General features: G+C 55.8%; 2 protein-coding genes and 1 pseudogene across 4 annotated transcripts; 1 reads left to right on the forward strand and 2 right to left on the reverse strand.

Moving 5' to 3' along the window:
* Positions 1 to 2,616: 2,616 nt before the first annotated feature.
* LOC121154779 lies at positions 2,617 to 3,154 on the reverse strand (annotated as a pseudogene).
* Positions 3,155 to 6,586: 3,432 nt separating this feature from the next.
* On the forward strand, positions 6,587 to 18,082 carry UROD (uroporphyrinogen decarboxylase). 3 transcript variants are annotated; one of them, XM_040977738.1, is made up of 10 exons: positions 6,587 to 6,606; positions 15,141 to 15,253; positions 15,364 to 15,443; positions 15,521 to 15,583; positions 15,815 to 16,012; positions 16,132 to 16,293; positions 16,655 to 16,792; positions 16,943 to 17,043; positions 17,137 to 17,203; positions 17,847 to 18,082. In XM_040977738.1, the coding sequence occupies exons 1-10, from the start codon at positions 6,587 to 6,589 to the stop codon at positions 18,006 to 18,008; spliced, it is 1,104 nt and encodes a 367-aa protein (XP_040833672.1). In that variant the 3' UTR covers positions 18,009 to 18,082. The 3 variants fall into 3 exon arrangements, with proteins under 3 accessions (XP_040833672.1, XP_040833670.1, XP_040833671.1); XM_040977736.1 differs by lacking the exon at positions 6,587 to 6,606 and adding an exon at positions 14,517 to 14,608 and having other exon boundaries at positions 17,122 to 17,203; XM_040977737.1 differs by lacking the exon at positions 6,587 to 6,606 and adding an exon at positions 14,519 to 14,608.
* HECTD3 (HECT domain E3 ubiquitin protein ligase 3) lies at positions 6,858 to 13,982 on the reverse strand. The gene is made up of 21 exons (XM_040977735.1): positions 13,527 to 13,982; positions 13,227 to 13,387; positions 12,927 to 13,019; positions 12,710 to 12,845; positions 12,327 to 12,442; positions 12,124 to 12,237; positions 11,881 to 11,963; positions 11,328 to 11,493; positions 11,019 to 11,100; positions 10,223 to 10,405; positions 10,037 to 10,089; positions 9,833 to 9,897; positions 9,602 to 9,705; positions 9,272 to 9,391; positions 9,092 to 9,181; positions 8,075 to 8,281; positions 7,710 to 7,839; positions 7,521 to 7,595; positions 7,324 to 7,405; positions 7,144 to 7,215; positions 6,858 to 7,009 (listed from the first exon to the last, which is right to left on the reverse strand). The coding sequence occupies exons 1-21, from the start codon at positions 13,893 to 13,895 to the stop codon at positions 6,925 to 6,927; spliced, it is 2,586 nt and encodes an 861-aa protein (XP_040833669.1). The 5' UTR covers positions 13,896 to 13,982; the 3' UTR covers positions 6,858 to 6,924.
* Positions 18,083 to 18,667: the final 585 nt, after the last annotated feature.

Consider the following 18,667-nt stretch of genomic DNA (forward strand, 5'->3'; position numbering starts at 1 on the left):
CAACTGGGTCTACCACACGAGTGACAGGCACCTGAGATCTGAGGGCGTCGCCTGCTATCTCCCCGGGATGTATTAGCGGGAGGTTGGAATCAGAAAAGAAGCCAGGACTGACACCCAGGTGCTCCAGTAGCGGATGCAAACATCCCAAGTGGAGTCTTAACCTCCAGACTAACACCCATCTCACAAATTGGTTGCTTTATTCATCACAACATTATGAGGGAAATACTATTTTTATCCTTATTTTTAAAAAGTAGTATCTTGGACCTGGTGTGAAGGCTCAGTTAGCTAATCCTCTACCCTCTGCAAGCACCAAAATCCCACATGAATGCTGGTTCATGTTCCTAATATTCCACTTCCCATCCAGCTCCCTGCTTGTGGCCTGGGAAAGCCATGGAGGATGGCCAAAGTCAGGAGTCAGGAGATCCACCCAGGTCTCTCACACAGATGGGTGGCTCACAAACACCTGGGCAATCACCTGCTGCTTTCCAGAGCGGGTTTTAGCAGGTGGCCGGATTGGAAGAGGAGGCTGACTCGATCCCAGGCCCTCTGATCTGGGATGCAGGTATCCCAAGTGGTGGCTGAACCACTGTACCACCTCACCTACATCATCATCATCATCATCATTATTATTAGAAAGACATAGAGATCACATTTCCATTCAATGGTTCACTCCCCAAAAGGCAGCAATATCCAGGTCTGAGCTGGGTTGAAGTCAGGAACCAGGAACTCAGTCTGGGTCTCTTACAAGGATGGCACAGACCCAACTGCTTGAGCTCTGATTTGTTACCTCTCAGGATATGTAAGAAGCTGGATCAGCAGTGGAGAAGCCTGAACTCACCCAGGCACTCTGATAGGGGACACAGGTGGCTCAAGCAGTGCTGAGCTGCAGCAAACGCCTAGTGCATTCCCCAGACTTTATTTTAAAGGTTTATTTCCTTGAAAGACAGGTTTACAGAGAAGAGAACCACACACACACACAAACACACACGCACAAGTATCTTCCATCCTCTGGTTCACTTCCCAGATGACCGGTGACCACAATTGTTGGTGCTGAGCCGATCTGAAGCTAGGAGTCAGGATCTTCCTCCATGTTTCTCACATGGGTTCAGGGTTCCAAGGCTTTATGCCATCCTCCACTTCTTTCCTAAGCTACAAGACCTGGGAGCTAGATGGGAAGTGAAAAAACCAGAACATAAACCTGTGACCATTGGGAAACTGACACTAGCAGATGGAGGATAAGCTTATTAAGCCACCACGTCAGCTGGACTTTTAAAAGAAGTATTAGGGGCTGGTACAGTAGTATAGCAATCTAATCCTCTGCCTTGTGACACCAGCATCCCTTATGGGCATCAGTTCATTTCCTGGGGGCTCCACTTTATTTGTTTGTATTTATTTGTTTGTTTGTTTATATATTTATATTATTATTATCATTTTGTGGTACAATTCCATAGGCCCTGGGATTTCCCTTACCCACACAGGTCTCCCACATGGGTGCAGGGTCCCAAGGCTTTGGACTGTCCTCAACTGCTTTCCCAGGCCACAAGCAGGGAGCTGGATGGAAAGTGGAGCTGCCGGGATTAGAACCGGCGCCCATATGGAATCCTGGCGTGTTCAAGGAAAGGACTTTAGCCACTAGGCCACGCTCCTGGGCTCTTGATTGAGGGATTTAAGCCATTTACATTCAGGGTTAATATGAATGGGTGGTAATTTGGCTCTGTCATTTTAGCAATGGGTTGTTAACTAATTTAGTCTTCTGTCGTTGTTTTACCAGGATGTTCTTCACATTTGCCTTTGGTTTTGATGGGTGCTATTCTTTTTCTCTGTCAAGAGAACATCTGTAAGTAACATTTGTAGGGCAGGTTTGGAAGAAGCATATTCTTTTACCTTTAGTTTACTGTGGAAAAATTGAATTTTATTTTCAAAGACAAAGGGAAATTTTGTTGGGTACGTTATCCTGGGTTGACAATTTTTTGCTTTTAGAATCTCAAATATGTTGCTCCATTCTCTTCTGGCCTATCAAGTATCCTGTGAGAGGTCTGTGAGTTTAATTGGCATTCTTTGTAATTGAATTGATGTTTTTCATGTGCACATGCAAGCGTGTTTTCCTTATGTTCAATTGAAGAGAACTTGATTATCATATGTCGTTGTGAAGATCACTTGTGGTCAACCCTGCTGGGAGTCTGTGTCCTTCCTGGATGTTGTTTCCCAATTCTTTCTCTGGATTAGGGAAATTTTCCCTTATTATTTCATTGAATATATCTTTAATTCCAATTTCTCTTTCTGCACCTTCTGGGACTCCCATAATTCTTATATTTGGCTTGTTAATAGTGTCTTTCAATTCTTGAATACTTTTTTGGCCTGCTACAGCTCTGCTTCCTGCTTTTTGTCTGTTTCTCCCTGGTGAAAGCAAATATCTTTTTTTTTTTTTTTTTGCAGCAAAAAACTTTTATTTCCATTTGGTCCAAGGTTTAAGAGAGAGCTCTGGGGGCTGTTAACAAGCTGCCTAGTGGCTGGAGGGGATGGTTAGGCATAAATTGGGATACCTGGAGATGCAGGGGACACCTGCCCCCCCCCCCCCCGCCATGGCTGCTGGGCTCTGTTGCCCCTAGTCGTGCTTCAGAGTGAACTTTTCAAACTGAACTTTTCAAAGAGGTACTAACCCAGGCTGGCCTGGGATCCCTGGGGGGTGGCCACTCTGCGGATGTTGGTCAGGTGGTCACCCATCTTCTTGAGGAGTTTGACCTCCTTGTCAAGGAAGTGGTTCTCCAGGAAACACAGAGATGAAGGTTTGTGTGGGCAGAACCCAAGGTATGAAGTTCCAGAAGGGCCTGGTTCAGGTTCTTCTCCAGACCCGAGGCTGCTTCCAAGGTGTCTGGGTTTTGCCCCACTCATCTTGGGGCGGCTTCTGTACATCCTGGAACAGGACGTGGCCGCCACGTTGGTTTTGCATCTTCAAAAGACACTCAGTCCTTTCACGCTTTTCATCTGCCAGCTCGCAGAAGAAGTGGCCCACACCCTCCAGAGCCACATCATTGCGGATGAAATAGCAGCCCAGAGAGAGGCAGGTGTAAGAGGCCCGCAAGAGCAGATTGACCAGGTGGTTGACAGCAGCCTCCACCTTGGTGGAATAATTCTGACGAATCTGGAAGGTCATGGTTGTTCAGTGTCAAGGAGATGACCCCAAAAAACGGCGTTGGAGGAGATGGAGATGGCTGACAAGTGGTCCCAGAGGCTGTAAACTGGAGAAGAGATGGGAAGGTGGTTGAAGTCAGTGAAAGAGAGTCCGTGGGCCTGTTCCGTTTAAATACTGTTGAAGCAAGACACAGGTCTGCGGGTCTCCTGGAGCATCGCTCAGGAAATATCTTCTAATTTTGAGATTCTTTCTTCTGCCCTCTTCATTCTATTTTGGAGACTCTCCACTGTACTTCTAATTTGTTCCACTGTATTCTTCATTTCTGATTTATCAGCTTTCATTTGATTCATTTCCACTGTGACATATTCCTTGAATTCCTTGAATGCCTGCTCTACATGCTTCTCATTGTTGATAAGAAGCTTTATAAGTTTTTAATTATGTATCTCCCATTTTCTCGGTGTCTTCCTCAGTTAACTCTGAGGTTGATAAAGGCTTTTGCTACTTTGCAGGGGAGTCTTCAGTAATATTCATTGTGCCTCTGTCTCTTCTTTTGCTCTTGGTCATTATATTTCTGGTTAGCAGATTCTTCTCCTTGGGTCAGGTTTCTAAGCTGTGTCACCCACAGGTCCAGTTTGATTTTACTTATTACAGTTGGTACACAGCTTTTTGTTTGCAGTCAATTGTGTCACTCCCTCCAGAGAGTTCCAGGTCTGGATTCTTATGTCAGATTTCCACCATGGTCTCTGTAGCCCCAGCTCCTAGCTCACCAATCTCCACTTCCTGTGATACCGTGCTGAGGCTGCACCATTGTCTGTACAACCTTTTTCCTACTACTGGTTCGAACAGTTCCCAGGATTAGGGAGACACCAGGTGTCTTATACAACTAAGTTGTTGGTGGTGATCTTGCTGGAACCTGCTGGCTGTTAGGTCTGAGGGCCACATGGACCTGTTTTGACCTGTAAAATGCCATGGTCAGTATTATTTTCCTGTGGGACCAGTTATGCACTGAGCTCAGTGAGTTCTCGCCAAGCTTAGCAGATGCGCATCTCACTGTTGTCCCCTGCAGTCTTAAATTCTTGGCCAAACCATAAGAAATGGCACCTGATGTGCCACTGCTAGGAATCTTGATCTGCTGGCCGTCAGGTCTGAGGGCTACTTGGACCTGTCTTGGGTGGAACCTGTTGGATGCCATGTTATTGCAATTCACTGAGTCAGAAATGACTTCACTTCCAGCTCAGTGCATGCGCAATACTGTCCATAGCCCTTGCCTCCTTAAACAAAATTGTGCCAAATAGGGCTCCTTAAGCAAAATTGTGCCAAATAAGACAGACTGAGCTGTGAAATCCACCCTGTTCCTGCACCGCCTGTTTGGGGCCTGCTGTTATGTCTCTGTTTCCGCTATGTCTCTGCTCCTGATCAAATGAAACAGAGCATCAGGATGGGCAATTCTTTGGGCTCACCTCCTTAGCTCCCAGTGAACTTCCCATCCCATTTTGTTGCTGGTGGAGTTCTAGCTGCTGGTGGAGTTCAAATTGCCGTTTGCTGAATGCCACTGGGGCATCAGTCACTGCAACACCACATCATGGTGTCTGCTGCTTTTCTGTGTCTGTCAGTCTCCAGGTACCCCTCTGCTGTTGTTCTGCCCTCTCCTATTTCCTGGAATGTGTCCTCTTTGCTTCACACTGGTTAATATTTCTCCGTCTGTTTAAATATGTCCTTACCCTATTCTGCCATCTTGATCCTTCAGGATGATGGTTCTGTCTGCCATGACTGCAGCCATGTTGAGCTGAATCCCTGACTTGCTGCTACACACTCAGCATCTCAAGTCCCAACTGTTAAGATGATCCTGTTCTGATGTCTGACCACACACAAATGGTATGAACTGCGATAGTCCATATGATTGTCGATTATGAGTCTCTCATTATGGTTTAAATTCCCTGAGGGCCAAAATGATCTGTTTTAGCCACTGCACTTAGAAGGCTGCTTGATGTGTATTTTTGAGTGAATGAATGATTAAGTGAAAAGAATACCATGAAACATACAGTGTGAGGAAAATAGGGACCAGACTTGGGAGACCAACCCAGAAACTGACAGTGCCTGCAGAGAACAGAAAAAGGAAAGGCCTGCCCCCTGCAGGCCAGATGGGAGATTGCTCAGAAGAGCGAAGCCAGCTGGGCCTGGGGGCCCGGTGGTCTTCACCTGTCTGCCTGTTTCCTGGGTGGACTGGCAGGGACTGGATGGGACCACGGGGGAGTGTTAAACTGTATTTGGGGGAGTTGGCCAGTATCAGGGTGAGCACAAGGAGAGAGGGGTTCAACGCCACTACTCCAAAGTCCTCTTCTGGCTGAGGGTGCGTCAGAACACGCTAGAACACGAGGTGTGGAACAGCTGCAAGGATGCTGCCTGAGCCATGCTGAAGCCTCAAGCCCCCCACTGTCCGTCAATTCTGAGTCAACCTAGGAGTCAACCTAGGCCCCGGGGCTGTGCTGATCTTGCCTGCCCATTGTGGGGGCTGGACCTGCACAAGGTCCCTCACAGGTGATTCGTCCTTACATTGCACTCTAGCCTGAAGCAGATGCAGGTGGGTGGGGAGGGCGAATAGAGTAGGCTCCTCCCCCCCGGCCCCCGCCAGCTATCTAGCTTTGCCTTCTGCTATGAAATGCTTCAGGTTACTTGATTCCAAACAGACTCCCATCCTCAAAATCGCCAGCCACACCATCCCAGAATGCCAGGCCAGCCTCTTGAACCCCTCCAGTAGGGCTGTCCTTAAGTCCCTTGTCAGCTCACTGGAATGTCATAACGACACTTGACATACTTCTCTAGCTCTTCTGGGATTGAGCAATTTCCCTGTGTACTTCCTGTGCCAAGCACTGAGCCCAGTCAGATCTTAGGAGCCCCAAAAAATCACACTTGGAATGAATTCAACCATTTATTCAACTCTGTCATGTGCAAGACCTTCTTCGGAAGGCATGTCTCAAAGGCCCACAGGGGCAGGGCTGGGGCAGGGACGTGCATAGCCCTGGAATAGGTGCAAAGTTAGGCGTCGAGTTGGGCACGGAAAAGCTGTTGGTATCGGGGCGGACATAACTGGCCTTAATCTGTGCAAAACCCACAGCAGATGGGGAGGTAATGTGGGGGTGGATCCGGGGTGGTGGGATGGGTGTCAGGATGAGTGGATGTGGGTTTCTGAGTGAGGAAGGTGGTGGCACCTTGTCAATGAGACTGGTTTGGAGGAAGGGCAGAGCTCTCGCCTTGGTTATGGAAGAAGAAAAAAACTCGGTAGTGACACAGGGGATGCTCAGCTGTTCTACTCTTGAGCAGGTGATCAGGGGGATGGCCGTTGCTCCCTATCAACCCCTGGCCCCTTGCCATGGAGGGACAGACATTGTCTCCCAAAGTTTAGAGTCAGAGCTGAAGCCAGGAAGAAAGGAGATAAAAAGACTGAACCAAAAAATGGAAGCCAAATGCACAGGGTGGGGGGCCGGGCACCCCCCTTCAAGTAGCTCAGGCCTGGCAGCTGTGCTGGGCTTGTCTGGAAGGTCCCTCTGGCGAAGGCTGAACGCCTCGGGGAACAAGTCCCAGCACGAGTAGGGCTTGTGGGTCTGCGGGGCTGCACCGTGGTGCCAACTCCGACCACACGGAGGAGTGCGGCCAGGGGCTTTCTGAAGGTGTCTGCTCATGCCGGGCCACCGGCGCTCAGTGGTGCAGGGCAGGGTGTTCGTCCTGGGTGAGGCCAGCCAGGACCAAGCAGGCGCAGTGCTGCCTGCCCATGGCTGTCCCCTGGCAGCACCTCACTCTTCCCAGGGGCTCATGTCGGTGTCGATGGCCACACAGTTGTAGGCGGCATAGCGCAGCTTCTCTTCACACACCTTGGCGCTGTGGGGATGTCTTGCTCAGGCCCCTCTGTTACTCCTCAGGAGAACCGGGCTCTGGTCTGTGTCAGAAGTCCTCCACCCCACAAGGACAACACCCCCCTTAAGACCCCCAGGCTTGTACCCAGGCAAACCTACCTGACATAGTGCGGCAGGAAGAGGGTGCTGGAGCAGGTGGAAGACTCCGGCAGCGCATCTGTGGTCTCATAGCTGGTGGAGGGCAGGGAGGGAGGAGGTGGGGAACACAGAGCAGGCCGGTTTAGGCGTGTGTACAGAACGCTGGCCGCAGCACCTGCAGACCCCCGCCTCAGCACTCACCCCAGTTTGTCTGGGTAGATGTAGATTCTTGCAGGCAGGCGGCTGCGGCCCGTGACAAAGCGCAGGAAGCGGCTTCGGTCCTCTGGGTGGCAGCGGAGTGGGAACTCAGCACGTGCGCTGAGGGCCGGGCTGCAGGTCCCCTCCCTGCCCCCGAGTGGGTGCCAACCCCGGCGGGTACCCCATCCTCCTTCACTGACCGTTGGTGAAGTTGTTCAGCGCTTCCCAGAAGTACTGCACCCGCGTGTCGGAGGGTTCGAAGTCCTCAAACCGGGCTACAGAGGACAAAGCCAGCTTTCACTCTTAGGTCCCGGTCTGCCTGGTCCGAAAGCCCCGCCTAGCCCCCTGGGCCTGCCCTGTTCCCACGCGCCTCGCTGCGTGAAACTCACTGAGCTTGCGCAGAGCATCCACGGTGACCTCGGGGTCCCCGCACACCTTCTTCTCCAACTCTTGCCAGGTCAGCAAGTCCAACACAGCCTGCGGCACCACCTTCAGCAGACCTGCCTGCATGGCTGCCACCTGGGGTGCGGAGGAGGTAGGTGGGCAGAGGAGTAGGTTTCAGTGCATGGCTGAGGCAAAGGGCACAACCCTCAGCTTATCTTGTGGAACTCCTCCCTCCCCTGCAGGAGCATCGAACACAGAATGATGGGGGCCAGGGTTCCTAGAACAGGTTCTCACAGTCCAGGTTGGGTTCTGGCTTCTAAGGGCCAGGTGCTTAGCCCACAGCATTCTGGAACCAGTGCTGGCACGCTACCTGCTCTTTGCTTTCCTCCAGGCGTGCCTTCTGCACCAGCTGGATGAACCGAGAGCGATCTTCATAGCCCACCACGATGCCTGCGCCCCCCGGCACCAGCTCCACCACCTGCTGGTCACTTAGCACAGTGGTGAATGTCAGCTCCTTTCCAAACTTGAACTCAAATGTCTCCTTGTCCATTCCCTCCATCACTTCAAGGAGCTTCACCTGGGGTTGCAGAAAGAGCGGCTGGAGGTCAGCTTGTCTGGGGAGTTGCTCCTGGTCTGTCTGCAGGCCTCTCCCAGGGGAGGAGATGCAAGCCAGGCATGGTGGCCTTGTGCGGGCAGTGGGACGTGTGTGTGCTGTACAAGGGCTGTGAAAGCCTTGAGGATCAGGGGAGGTGTTGCGGGGGGCAGGAAACAGCATCTCAGCGGAAGCCTAGATAAATTGACAGCTGGGAGACAGAAGAGAGAACATCCTGCAGAGTCAGAGAGAGAGAGAGGGCCAAGGACTCCGCTCGGCAGGAGCCTGAACGTGGATCGAGTGGCTCCGAACACGGCCATGTGTGGAGACCTTCACGGAGCCCTGGGCCCTCTGTGAAGGGTTTAAGTCAGGCCGGGGGTGTATATGGGAGGGGCAGAGCCGGGGATGCTGGTTTCTGTAGTAAGTGGCCAGGTTAGACATGGTGCCTGCACCAGGCAGACAGCAGTGAAAGGGGAGAATGGAACTGGGAGGGAGACTTGGTGCAGTGTGAGGGGTGAGGGAGAAAGAGGAGTGAACGGTGACCTTGGTGTTCAGAGGGGGCAGTGCCATTCTGAGCCAGGAAGCCCTGTGGGGGGTGGTGGCAGCCTGGGGAGCAGAGGAAGAGTGTGCTGAGGCACAGATGCCACCATGGGACAAACATCCAGGGTGTAGGTGCACCTGGGGCCCTTGGGAGTCACAAGAAGTCACCTGGGGAGTAGGAGGGATTGGAGAAGGAGCATGCGCATGGCAAGAGAGTGTGTAGGACAGCCAAGGATGGGCCCAGGCCCTGCTCACCAGTACGGAGTCCACAGCCGGGAAGTCCTTGCTCCAGCTCACCTCCTCCCCGGAGAGCTGCTTCCACACGAAGCCAGGCAGGGCCAGGACCTGTGTGACAGATGCCCACACCCGCCTTCTCATCACGTGCTGCCCATGGCTGCAGGCCCCTTTCTCCAGGTAAGGCTGTGGGTTACTCACCAGAAATTCCTTCCCCCGCAGGGCGGCCCCCATCAGCTGTCCGATCCACTCATATTTAGCAAAATCTCGGCAGGAGGGGTTGGGGACATACATGTCCCGGGCCTCGCCGGTGCCGTTGCCCTGGCCAGAGACAGCAGTGAGCACGGTGGGGCAGACCTCACCTTCCTGCACTACTACCCTCTAGGGGTTTCCTGAATGGCTCTCCCCCGCTTCCCCTCCTACGTCCAGGGGCTCCTCCTCTCCTTGTCTGCCCAGAGGCTCCCCGGGCAGCCCCATGTCTCCTCTGTCTACTGTGCTTGCTTGGGCTCAGGGATCTGCAGGGGTAACTACCTGGTTGGCTGTGCGCACAAAGAAGGGCAGAGGTACGGGGGTGTCGGCTGAGCTGGGGCACAGCTCTTCTGACATATCCGCTAAGCTGTCCCGGAAGCCGCCACCTGAAATGAGATGCTGTCAGCAGGCACTCAGAGCCCAGCCCGGGTCTTCCTTAGTTGGTGGCTTTAAAACCCCTACCCCTGCACGAGGCAATGAGTGGGACCCTTGGCCTACCCCTCAGGGCCTCACCTTGGTCAATGATGCCTTCGGCAATGAATTTACACTCCCACCACTGGTCATACCGCATGGGCCACCTGGAAGGGGAGTGGGATGTCTCTCCATCAGGGAGGTCAAGGGTCAGGCAGCCAGGCAAAGAGCCACAGAGCGGAAATGTTGAGGGGCCAGGGGCAGGGTGTGGGTGGTCGTGTGTTCCTGTGTGCCCTCAGGCCCTACCTGTAGTCCAGGGGTTTTTCATACTTGTCAGAGGGCTTGAGGCCTTCATACACCTGGGGGAAGGGCACAGGGAGGGAGCTAGAGCAACGCTTGTGTCAAGACCTCGTCAGGTCTCTTTTGGTCCAGTCCCCTTCGCCCCAGGCCCCTAACTGCCCCTGGGTCGCTCAGACCCGGGGTGGTCCAGACCTGGGTGAAGACTGCGTTCTTGCATGCAGGGTCCCGAGAGGGGCAAGCCCGGTGCTCCATGGCGAGGCGCCGGTTGATGTAGAGGCGTGGCATGAAGCTGGGCTTGCTGCTCTCTGAGTCGCGCAGGCATTGTGCCACAAGGCCAGGCCGCTGCCGGGACAGCAGCAGGAACTGCTTCACTTGCTGTGGAGGAGGGGGAGCGGAGAGGGCTCTGGGCTCAGCCAGCCTCTGGCCAGGCCCTGGAACCTCCCTGCAGGCCTGGACCTGAGCGCACCATTCTAGTACCCGGCTGGGCCCATCTGTCCCATTCTTGTCTCCAGGTCTTTCCTCAGTCCAGCCACCAGGGGAGCCCTTGTGAACTAACAACTCTAACAACTATCACTCTCTGATAGCCTTTTCTTGGGGTTCTGTCAGCCTGGGATACAGCTCTTGTTTTACAGCCTGGGTCTCAGCTACAGAGCCTGCTTCCGGGCCACCGTGTCAACCTCATTCTATGGTCCTTCTGCCACTGACGAGTCTCCATCACTCATCATCCCTAGCCGTGGTGACTCCTGACACAGCCTGCCTTGCCCTTCTGCCACCTCCTCTTCCTCAGCCCTCGTGTACCCCACAGTCTCAGCTGGGGAACAGCTCCCCAGACACCAGGCTTTGGCCATTTGTATCCAGCAAAGGGTTGGTCTTAGTGTAGGTCCTGGGGCTCTCTGGTGAAGTATAAACAGCTGCATGTGTGCCAGGTGGGTGCCTGACAGTCCAGCCCAGTGCAGCCAGCCCAGCCCTGGGTGTGAGCCAGGCTCACCTTGATCTCGCTGAAGGTGCCTAGGGTGTGGTCCCAGGCAGGCACCAAGTGGTGCAGGACGCTGTCGAGGATCTTGATGAACCTGCCAAGGGGGTACAGACACCTGAGGCTTAAGAGCTTGTCGTGGCTGTGAAGACTCCCAGCTTCCCAGCACCTGGGGACGGGGGAGCGAGGGGGGGGCAGGGCCCTGGCTGCTCTGACCCCCAGTGCAGAGCACCGTGGGACTGGGGGACCTCCTCCACGCACACACAGGAGGCCAGTGGGGCGTGGGTGGGGTGGGGACGGAGGTAGGCCCAGGGGCACAGCCACCTCTGCAGGAGGACAGCTCTGCGGTACAGTACTTCCGGGTCAGTGCCTTCAAGGCGCGGATATCGCACCAGACTGGCTGGCTGGAACAGGTCTGCATTCAGCCCCAGTTCCCGCTGCCTGGACGACTTGATCTTGACCCCTCGGAGCCGAACATCAATCCCGTCATCTAGTAGGGGGAGGTGGTCAGAGGTCACATCTGCCGCCTCCTTGGCTTCCAGCCCCGGACTAAGGCTCCCGGATGCTCAGCCTTGGGGCCCCTCCTCAGCACCTGACCCTGATGCCCATATCCTTGCTGGGTCCTTTGCCCACCACTCCAATACTGAGCCCTTGAGGGTCCCATCTCACTTCCTCTTTTAGATGGGCCCAACTACCTGTGTGGCTTTAGGGCAGGCTACGGTTGGCAACCCCCTCTTGGCTCAGGCCCCAGAGGTCATGGTCTGGAGCTGGCATAGCCCTCGCCCAGCTCTAGGCCCGGCCGCTCCTCTCCACACTGTCCACTGGCCCCCACTACACACCGGGCTCCCTTCCCATCCTTACAGTCTTAGGCCCCCACCTCGGCACTCCACGATGCGGATCTCAATTATTGGGAGGTGGACGGTCATGTCCTCCAGGACACAGACATCCCCGATCAAGGTCCTGGGGAGATGGACGTGAGGCACTTCAGACCCCTGCCTTAGGCCTTCACGGACCTCTGGGGTCCCTCCTTGCTCCTCCCTCCGCACCCCTACTTCAGCTTTCAGGCTCAGCCAGGCCCAGGACCGTGCCCTGCCTCTCCCAACCCAGGCTGCCTGCTCACTCGTCAATGCTCACGTCACTCAGCTTCTTCAGGTTGTCTCCTTCGCCCCCGTAGACCACCACCCGCTTGGGCATGAAGTTGTCATCTGTGGTGTCCACCGTGAGGAGCAGCTTCCTGGGTGAGTCAGAGCATGCACCTGCTGCTGCCACCTCCCAGGGCCTGCAGCTCCTTCCCGCCCCCGGCCTCTCTCGGAGCCTGCCTACTTGACAATGGTGCCCTTCTTCATGGTCAGCCGTACCCAGTGCTGGCACTGGGACCCATCGCTTTCCCAGTAGGTGTCTGCGTTGCTGTCTGTCAGGCAGGACACGTTGAACTCCTCCTGGTTTGGGATACAGAAGTGGAGTCAGTGGGCAGGCCTGACTGCATATGCTTTAGGCCAGACAGCACAGGACACAAAGCATGCTGGATTCAGGGGGATGCTAGGAGCAGGGGGGCCTGTGGGTTGCCTACAGGCTTCCGAGATGGAGAGAACTGCCCTAAGCCCGCGGCCTGACGGGAATCTGGTTCGACTCTGGCCCGACCCTAGGGTTCTGGAGCTGGCCTTGTGCCGTGGCCACCTCTTGCCGGGAAGAGTGCCAGCACCCACCGTGTAGGAGGAAACGTCTATGCTCTCCACATACTGCTTCACACTGCCCAGGTTCTCGTCCTCCTTGCCCAGGTGGTCATACAGGAAGTGGATCAGGTCCTCGTCACACTCATAGGTCCACGTCGGGGGCACATAGCTGAGCAAGCCGCAAGCCCCTGGTTAGCGTGCTGCCAGACCTGGAGCTCCTCCCTCCCCGACTCCAGGCCCGCTCACTCACAGCAGCCTCTGGACGGCCTCCGTGTATGCCTCCGCCGGCTGGGGCCTGGAGCCCAGGCGGTGCGAGTAGGTCAGGTCCACCACCTGCTCCCACCTGCGGGCACCGAGTCGGGGGGCGGGGCATTGGGATGGGGCGGCATCAGCAAGCGGCGGCATGACACCACAAGTTCACCTCCACAAATACTGCCCGGACTCTGCTTGCTCTGGGCCGGGGTCTCCGCCCCAATGTCCACCCCTCCTCGTCCGCCCCAGCTTCTCGGGGCCACTCCCATCCTGACCCCCCTGCCCCAAGCGCGGAAACCTGAGCACCGGCCGGTAGTCCACGCCAAAGAGCTGCTGCTGCCGCTGGAGGTGGTCCGGGGTGTCGATGGGCACAAGGCGGGCGCCGCCCTCGGCCGGCCGGCACACGAGCAGCCAGCCTGCGTCCAGTCCGCAGTCGCCCAGGTGCTCCGCCAGCTGCTCCTGCCACCGCGCGCCAGATCGGGGCCAGCCGTCAGGGAGCTGCCCAGCCGGCCCCGGGGCAAAGGGCACCGAACGCAGGATGCCAGCTCCAGAGGGGGCTTTCCTGCCCCATCCCCGCCCGGGGGCGGGTTCTGCGCACCTTGGTCAGCTTCACCCAGAGCCCGTGGCCGTTGCACAGCTCCTCGCCCGTGGTGCGCACGCAGGCGCCGCGCCGGAGCTCGATGCTCTCGCGGGCGGTGCGGAGAGGCCCGGAGGCAGGCCCCGCGGCCGGCCCCGCGGTTCCCACGCGCAGCCCCAGGCCCTCCGCCTCCCACACGGGCAGCAGCACCCGCGACGGCCCCGCCGGGTCCTTGTACAGCTTGTAAAGCACCTCCCGCGGCACGAAGGCCAGCGCCGCCGGCAGCGGCCTCCCGGCGCGGAGGCTCCGCGCTGCCTCCGCCAGGAAGCGCACGCGGCCCAGCAGCTGCCGCGGGGACTCGAGCGCCGCGCCCGGGCCAGGCCCCGCCATGGCGAAGGGACACAGGGGAGCCGGGGCAGGGGACGAGCCCGTCGGCGAGCGGCCGGAGCGACCGCGGGCCACGCTTCCCACCACGCCCCGGCCCGCCCCGGCCCGCCCTCACCGTATATTCTGGACTAAGCGCACCTCCTCGTGGGCCTGGGCCATTAGACACCCCAGTTTTAGACACCCCAGGAGGGTCCCTACTGATCGTTATCCGCTTCAATGTGATAGCAGCTGTTTGGGCTCTCATCAGGCTGTACTTCCTTAAAGGGACTGGAGCAGAGTTGGACTCGTTCAACACCTGCTAGAGAAGTTGATTCTGGGGAGGAACCATCTGATAGTTGCACCATCTGGATAAAATCGTTAGTATCATGTGGTGTGGACGTGAGAGTAAGACTTGGGCCGAATCTTCAAGGTTCCCAGATAAGAACACGTTTTTCACGCCACTTAAGAGGTAGTTTGAGCGGAGTTTGAGCTTTTGGAGGTTTGTCGGTGCGTCGCTACAGCGATGTTTACGGCGAAAAATGTCCAGGGTCTTACAGGCATTCGTCGGGGCAGCCCCAGAACTGTCTCTGAGGCCGGATCACGTGGCGCCCAACATGGCGCCGCCCCTGGAGGACTCCAGGAAGGGGCGGAGCCTGGGCTGTCCACAGGCTCTGTTAGGGTTCCAGGGGGCGTAGGCGCTGGCAGTGACAACACGCCATGGAGACTAACGGGTCCGGGTGAGTTTTGCGTGCGGCTAGCGGGGCTTGTGATCTGAGTCTTCCGACTCGAGTGTTCTGTTCGTGTAGTCTCCATTCCCTGGAAACTTCCCAGCAAAGTTCCGAGTAGTCGGAACCCTGCAGCCGTGCTGAGACTCATTCCTGGGATCTCCTTGCATGCTTGTTCCCTCCCTCCCCACCCCGGCAGCTCTTCAGGAGCCGTCCTGGTGTCGTCAATTGGGTGCCTCTTTGGGTGTCCCCTCACCTCGGCCCTGAACCTGCCCTCTGGCACCCCCGGATCCTGCTTTCATTACAGTTCCCTCCGGAGGCTTTGCGGCTGGGAGCGGGGGCAACGCGTAGGAAGGAGGCCCCAGTGGAGGCCGCTCTGCAGTGCTGTGCAGCAGCTGATAGGCAGAGGGGAGCGGGGAGCCAGGGCTGGGGAAGCTGGCCTGGAGGTGGCAGATAGCGGACCCCGCCTTCAAAATGCACACCTCCCCCACCAACTCCCAGCCCAGCATACTAACCTCTACCCCCATCTCCACCTGCTCGCCAGCCCCAAGGGTTTTCCGGAGCTGAAGAATGACACTTTCCTTCGAGCAGCCTGGGGGGAGGAAACGGACTACACTCCGGTCTGGTGCATGCGGCAGGCAGGCCGCTACCTACCAGGTGGGAGCCGGACTGGGACTGGACTAGACCACACTGTGGAGTTGGGGTTTGGTAGAACAAATCTCCCAGGGCCTCAGTGTTGAGCCCGTCCTGCCTTCTCCTGTCAACAGAGTTTAGGGAAACGCGGGCTGCCCAGGACTTTTTCAGCACCTGCCGCTCTCCTGAGGCTTGCTGTGAACTGACTCTGCAGGTGAGGGGTCCGCAAAATGAGGGGGGGAATGAAAGCGTCAGCGCGTCACCTAGCAACTTGCTTCCAATTCCCTACAGCCCCTGCGGCGCTTTCCTCTGGATGCTGCCATTATCTTCTCCGACATCCTTGTAGTACCCCAGGTACCCACGCATGCCTGATCCCGGAATGGGCGGAAGAGGGGAACCCTCCTGTCAGTCCAGTTAAGGTTCAGGATGGGCTGTTATCCACATAAGCAGATAGAGTAATGCTGAGGCTGGCAGGGATGGGGCTGAATTGTATTCTCCTTTGCCTTTCCTCCTGACCTGGGCTGAACAGAACCTTGACTCTCAGGAGTTCCAGGTTGGGCACACAGATGTGTTTCCCCCCTCCAGGCACTGGGCATGGAAGTGACCATGGTACCTGGGAAAGGACCCAGTTTCCCAGAGCCATTAAGAGAAGAGCAAGACCTGGAGCGCCTACGGGATCCAGCAACAGTGGCCTCTGAGCTGGGCTACGTGTTCCAGGCCATCACCCTGACCCGGCAGCGGCTGGCTGGCCGTGTACCACTGATTGGCTTTGCTGGTGCCCCGGTGTGTGACATGACAGACTGGGGGAGGCAGAGGGGTAATCGGCTCGCCCTGGCAGGTCTGTTGCGACCTGGGAAGGAAGTGTCCTGCACCTGTGACCTCCGCTTTGTGTCCTTCTGCAGTGGACTCTGATGACATACATGGTGGAAGGTGGCAGCTCAAGCACCATGTCTCAGGCTAAGCGCTGGCTCTACCAAAGGCCTCAGGCCAGCCACCGGCTGCTTCGCCTCCTCACTGATGCTCTGGTGCCCTATCTGGTAGGACAAGTGGCTGCTGGTGCCCAGGTGAGTGCCCAGGGAGAGAGACAAACAGGCTGGGGTTTGGTCAACAGGACCAGAGGCAAGTATTGTAAAACTGAGAGGTCAGGGTCTTCGTGCCAAATGCAAAAACCGCTTGGCCTCCAGGCACCTGGCTGGATCCCACTTCAACAACGGCAGGAGAGCCTGGTGCCTCCTGTTTCCGAAGAGCAGCAGTAGTGCTGGGATCTCAAGAAGGCAGAACTTTGACTGGAATTGGGTTTATAGTCTCAGGCAGAATCAAGGATGCAAGTCACCTGGGAGGAAACTGAGGTTCATTCGCTATGTGGAGCTCAACACATTTCCTGGTTTGTGCTACATATTTCTTCTCGCTACCTTTGAACTGTAGGCACTGCAGCTCTTTGAGTCCCATGCAGGGCATCTTGGCCCACAGCTCTTCAACGAGTTTGCGTTGCCCTATATCCGCGATGTGGCCAAGCGAGTGAAGGCTGGACTACAGGAGGCAGGCCTTGCCCCAGTGCCCATGGTAGGGATAAGGGCTGGGTTGAGGGAAGGTGGGCCTCCTTGGGAAAGTCATGCATGGACCCAGAGTGACCACCAGAGGGCAGCAGAAGTGCAGCTGAAAAAGGTCAGTGCGCATAGTGGCGGGGGTCCTCTGTATCTTCTTTTCTTCTAGATCATCTTTGCTAAGGATGGACATTTTGCACTGGAGGAGCTGGCACAGGCTGGCTATGAGGTAATTGGGCTTGACTGGACGCTGACCCCCAAGAAAGCCCGGTGAGTGATGGAAGTGGACCCTTGAGGTGGAGGTGGAATGGGGACAGCTGCCTGAAGGCAGTTAGGAGAATGTGGCAGTGGCTCTGCTTCTAGGGAGCGCGTGGGGAAGACGGTGACCTTGCAGGGCAACCTAGACCCCTGTGCCCTGTACGCATCCAAGGTAAGAACCACGGTAACTCTATGTGTCTGTGTAGTCCATGGTGATATATGATTGTGGGTATTATTATGTATGCATTTCTAGCGGGCTGTTCCCTCCTCTAAATGCATAATCTAAGTCCAGGGAAGGCAGGCATTCTTATTATTGTTGATCTGTACTTGCTTTCTTTTTAAGGATTTAGTTATTTGCTTGAAAGGTAGAGTTGTAGAGAGGGAGATGAGAGATCTTCCATTTGTTGGTTTGTTCCCTAAAGGGCTGCAACAGTCACAGCTGGGCCAGCCTGAAGTCAGGGAGGCAGGAATCTCCTCTCCGTCTCCTTTGTGGAGCGAAGGACCCAAGCACATGGGACATCCTCTACCATCCTCCCAGGCACGTTAGTAGGGAGCTAGTTGGGAAGCGGAGCAGCCAGGACTTGAACTAGCACACATAAGGGATGCCAGTGCTATGGATAGTGGTTTAGCATGTTATGTCCCAGCACTGACCCCAATTTGTGTTTTCTTAGTGCAGGCTCCTGTCAGACATCCAATACATTTTGCTTGAATGAGTGGCCAAGTGGAAGCATGTCTGTGTATGTGTATGTCACTTATGTCTGGGGAGGGAAGGCTTGCTGGCTGCCTTGGTTAACAGTGCCCCATTGGTCCCCCAGGAAGAGATCGGGCAGCTGGTTCAACAGATGCTGGATGGTTTTGGGCCACAGCGCTACATTGCCAACCTTGGCCACGGGCTTTATCCTGACATGGACCCAGAGCATGTGGGGGCCTTCGTGGATGCCGTGCACAGACACTCACGGCTACTTCGGCAGAATTAAGTACAGTCTTGCCACGTGCTGCTTCCGGGTGATTGTTGTCAGAGAATAAACGTCCAGAGTTGTGATTTGTGAAACACGTCTGCCTTCAGTTCCTTCTTAACCTGTGCTTCTTCCCTGAGCTTTTCTCTGCATCCTCTCCCATAAGTACTTGAGAGTGCTCACTACCATCATGTGTACACACGGCCAAGCCCCAGAGCTACAGGGCACAGGAGTATATAGCTTCCTGCTAGTCGGGGCTGTGCCATTTGCAGAGAGAGAGGCAGAGGCACACAAAGGTGAAATGGACAGGATTTTGTGTCTGGAAAGGAAGAGGAGCAGACCAGAGGGAAGTACAGAAGTGTTCAGCACACTCAGGGAGGCCTGGGGCCCAAGATGAGCTCTTAAGGGAGTAGGGAGACACTGGAAGATGGAGGGACATAAAGGCTCAGTGAGGTGCTTAGAATTGGAGCCTTAGGCTAGTCTCCAAGCAGAGTGGCTGGGAGGCCACAGAGTGCTCAGGGTTCCTTGGCGTCGTCTTGAGAGCACTCCCTGGTGTTGGATCAGGATCTTGATGGCATCTGTTCCCATGTCAAGGTTCTGAGCTTCCCATGAGCTCTGGGAAGGAGTCTCATGTGGCAAGGAGTCCTTCAGGTGTCAGTCTACACCTCCCTTTAGGCACA

The sequence above is a fragment of the Ochotona curzoniae genome, unplaced genomic scaffold (genome assembly GCF_017591425.1).
Source record: "Ochotona curzoniae isolate NIBS_2020 unplaced genomic scaffold, NIBS_Ocur_1.0 contig_2855, whole genome shotgun sequence".
Classification (NCBI taxonomy): Eukaryota; Metazoa; Chordata; class Mammalia; order Lagomorpha; family Ochotonidae; genus Ochotona; species Ochotona curzoniae.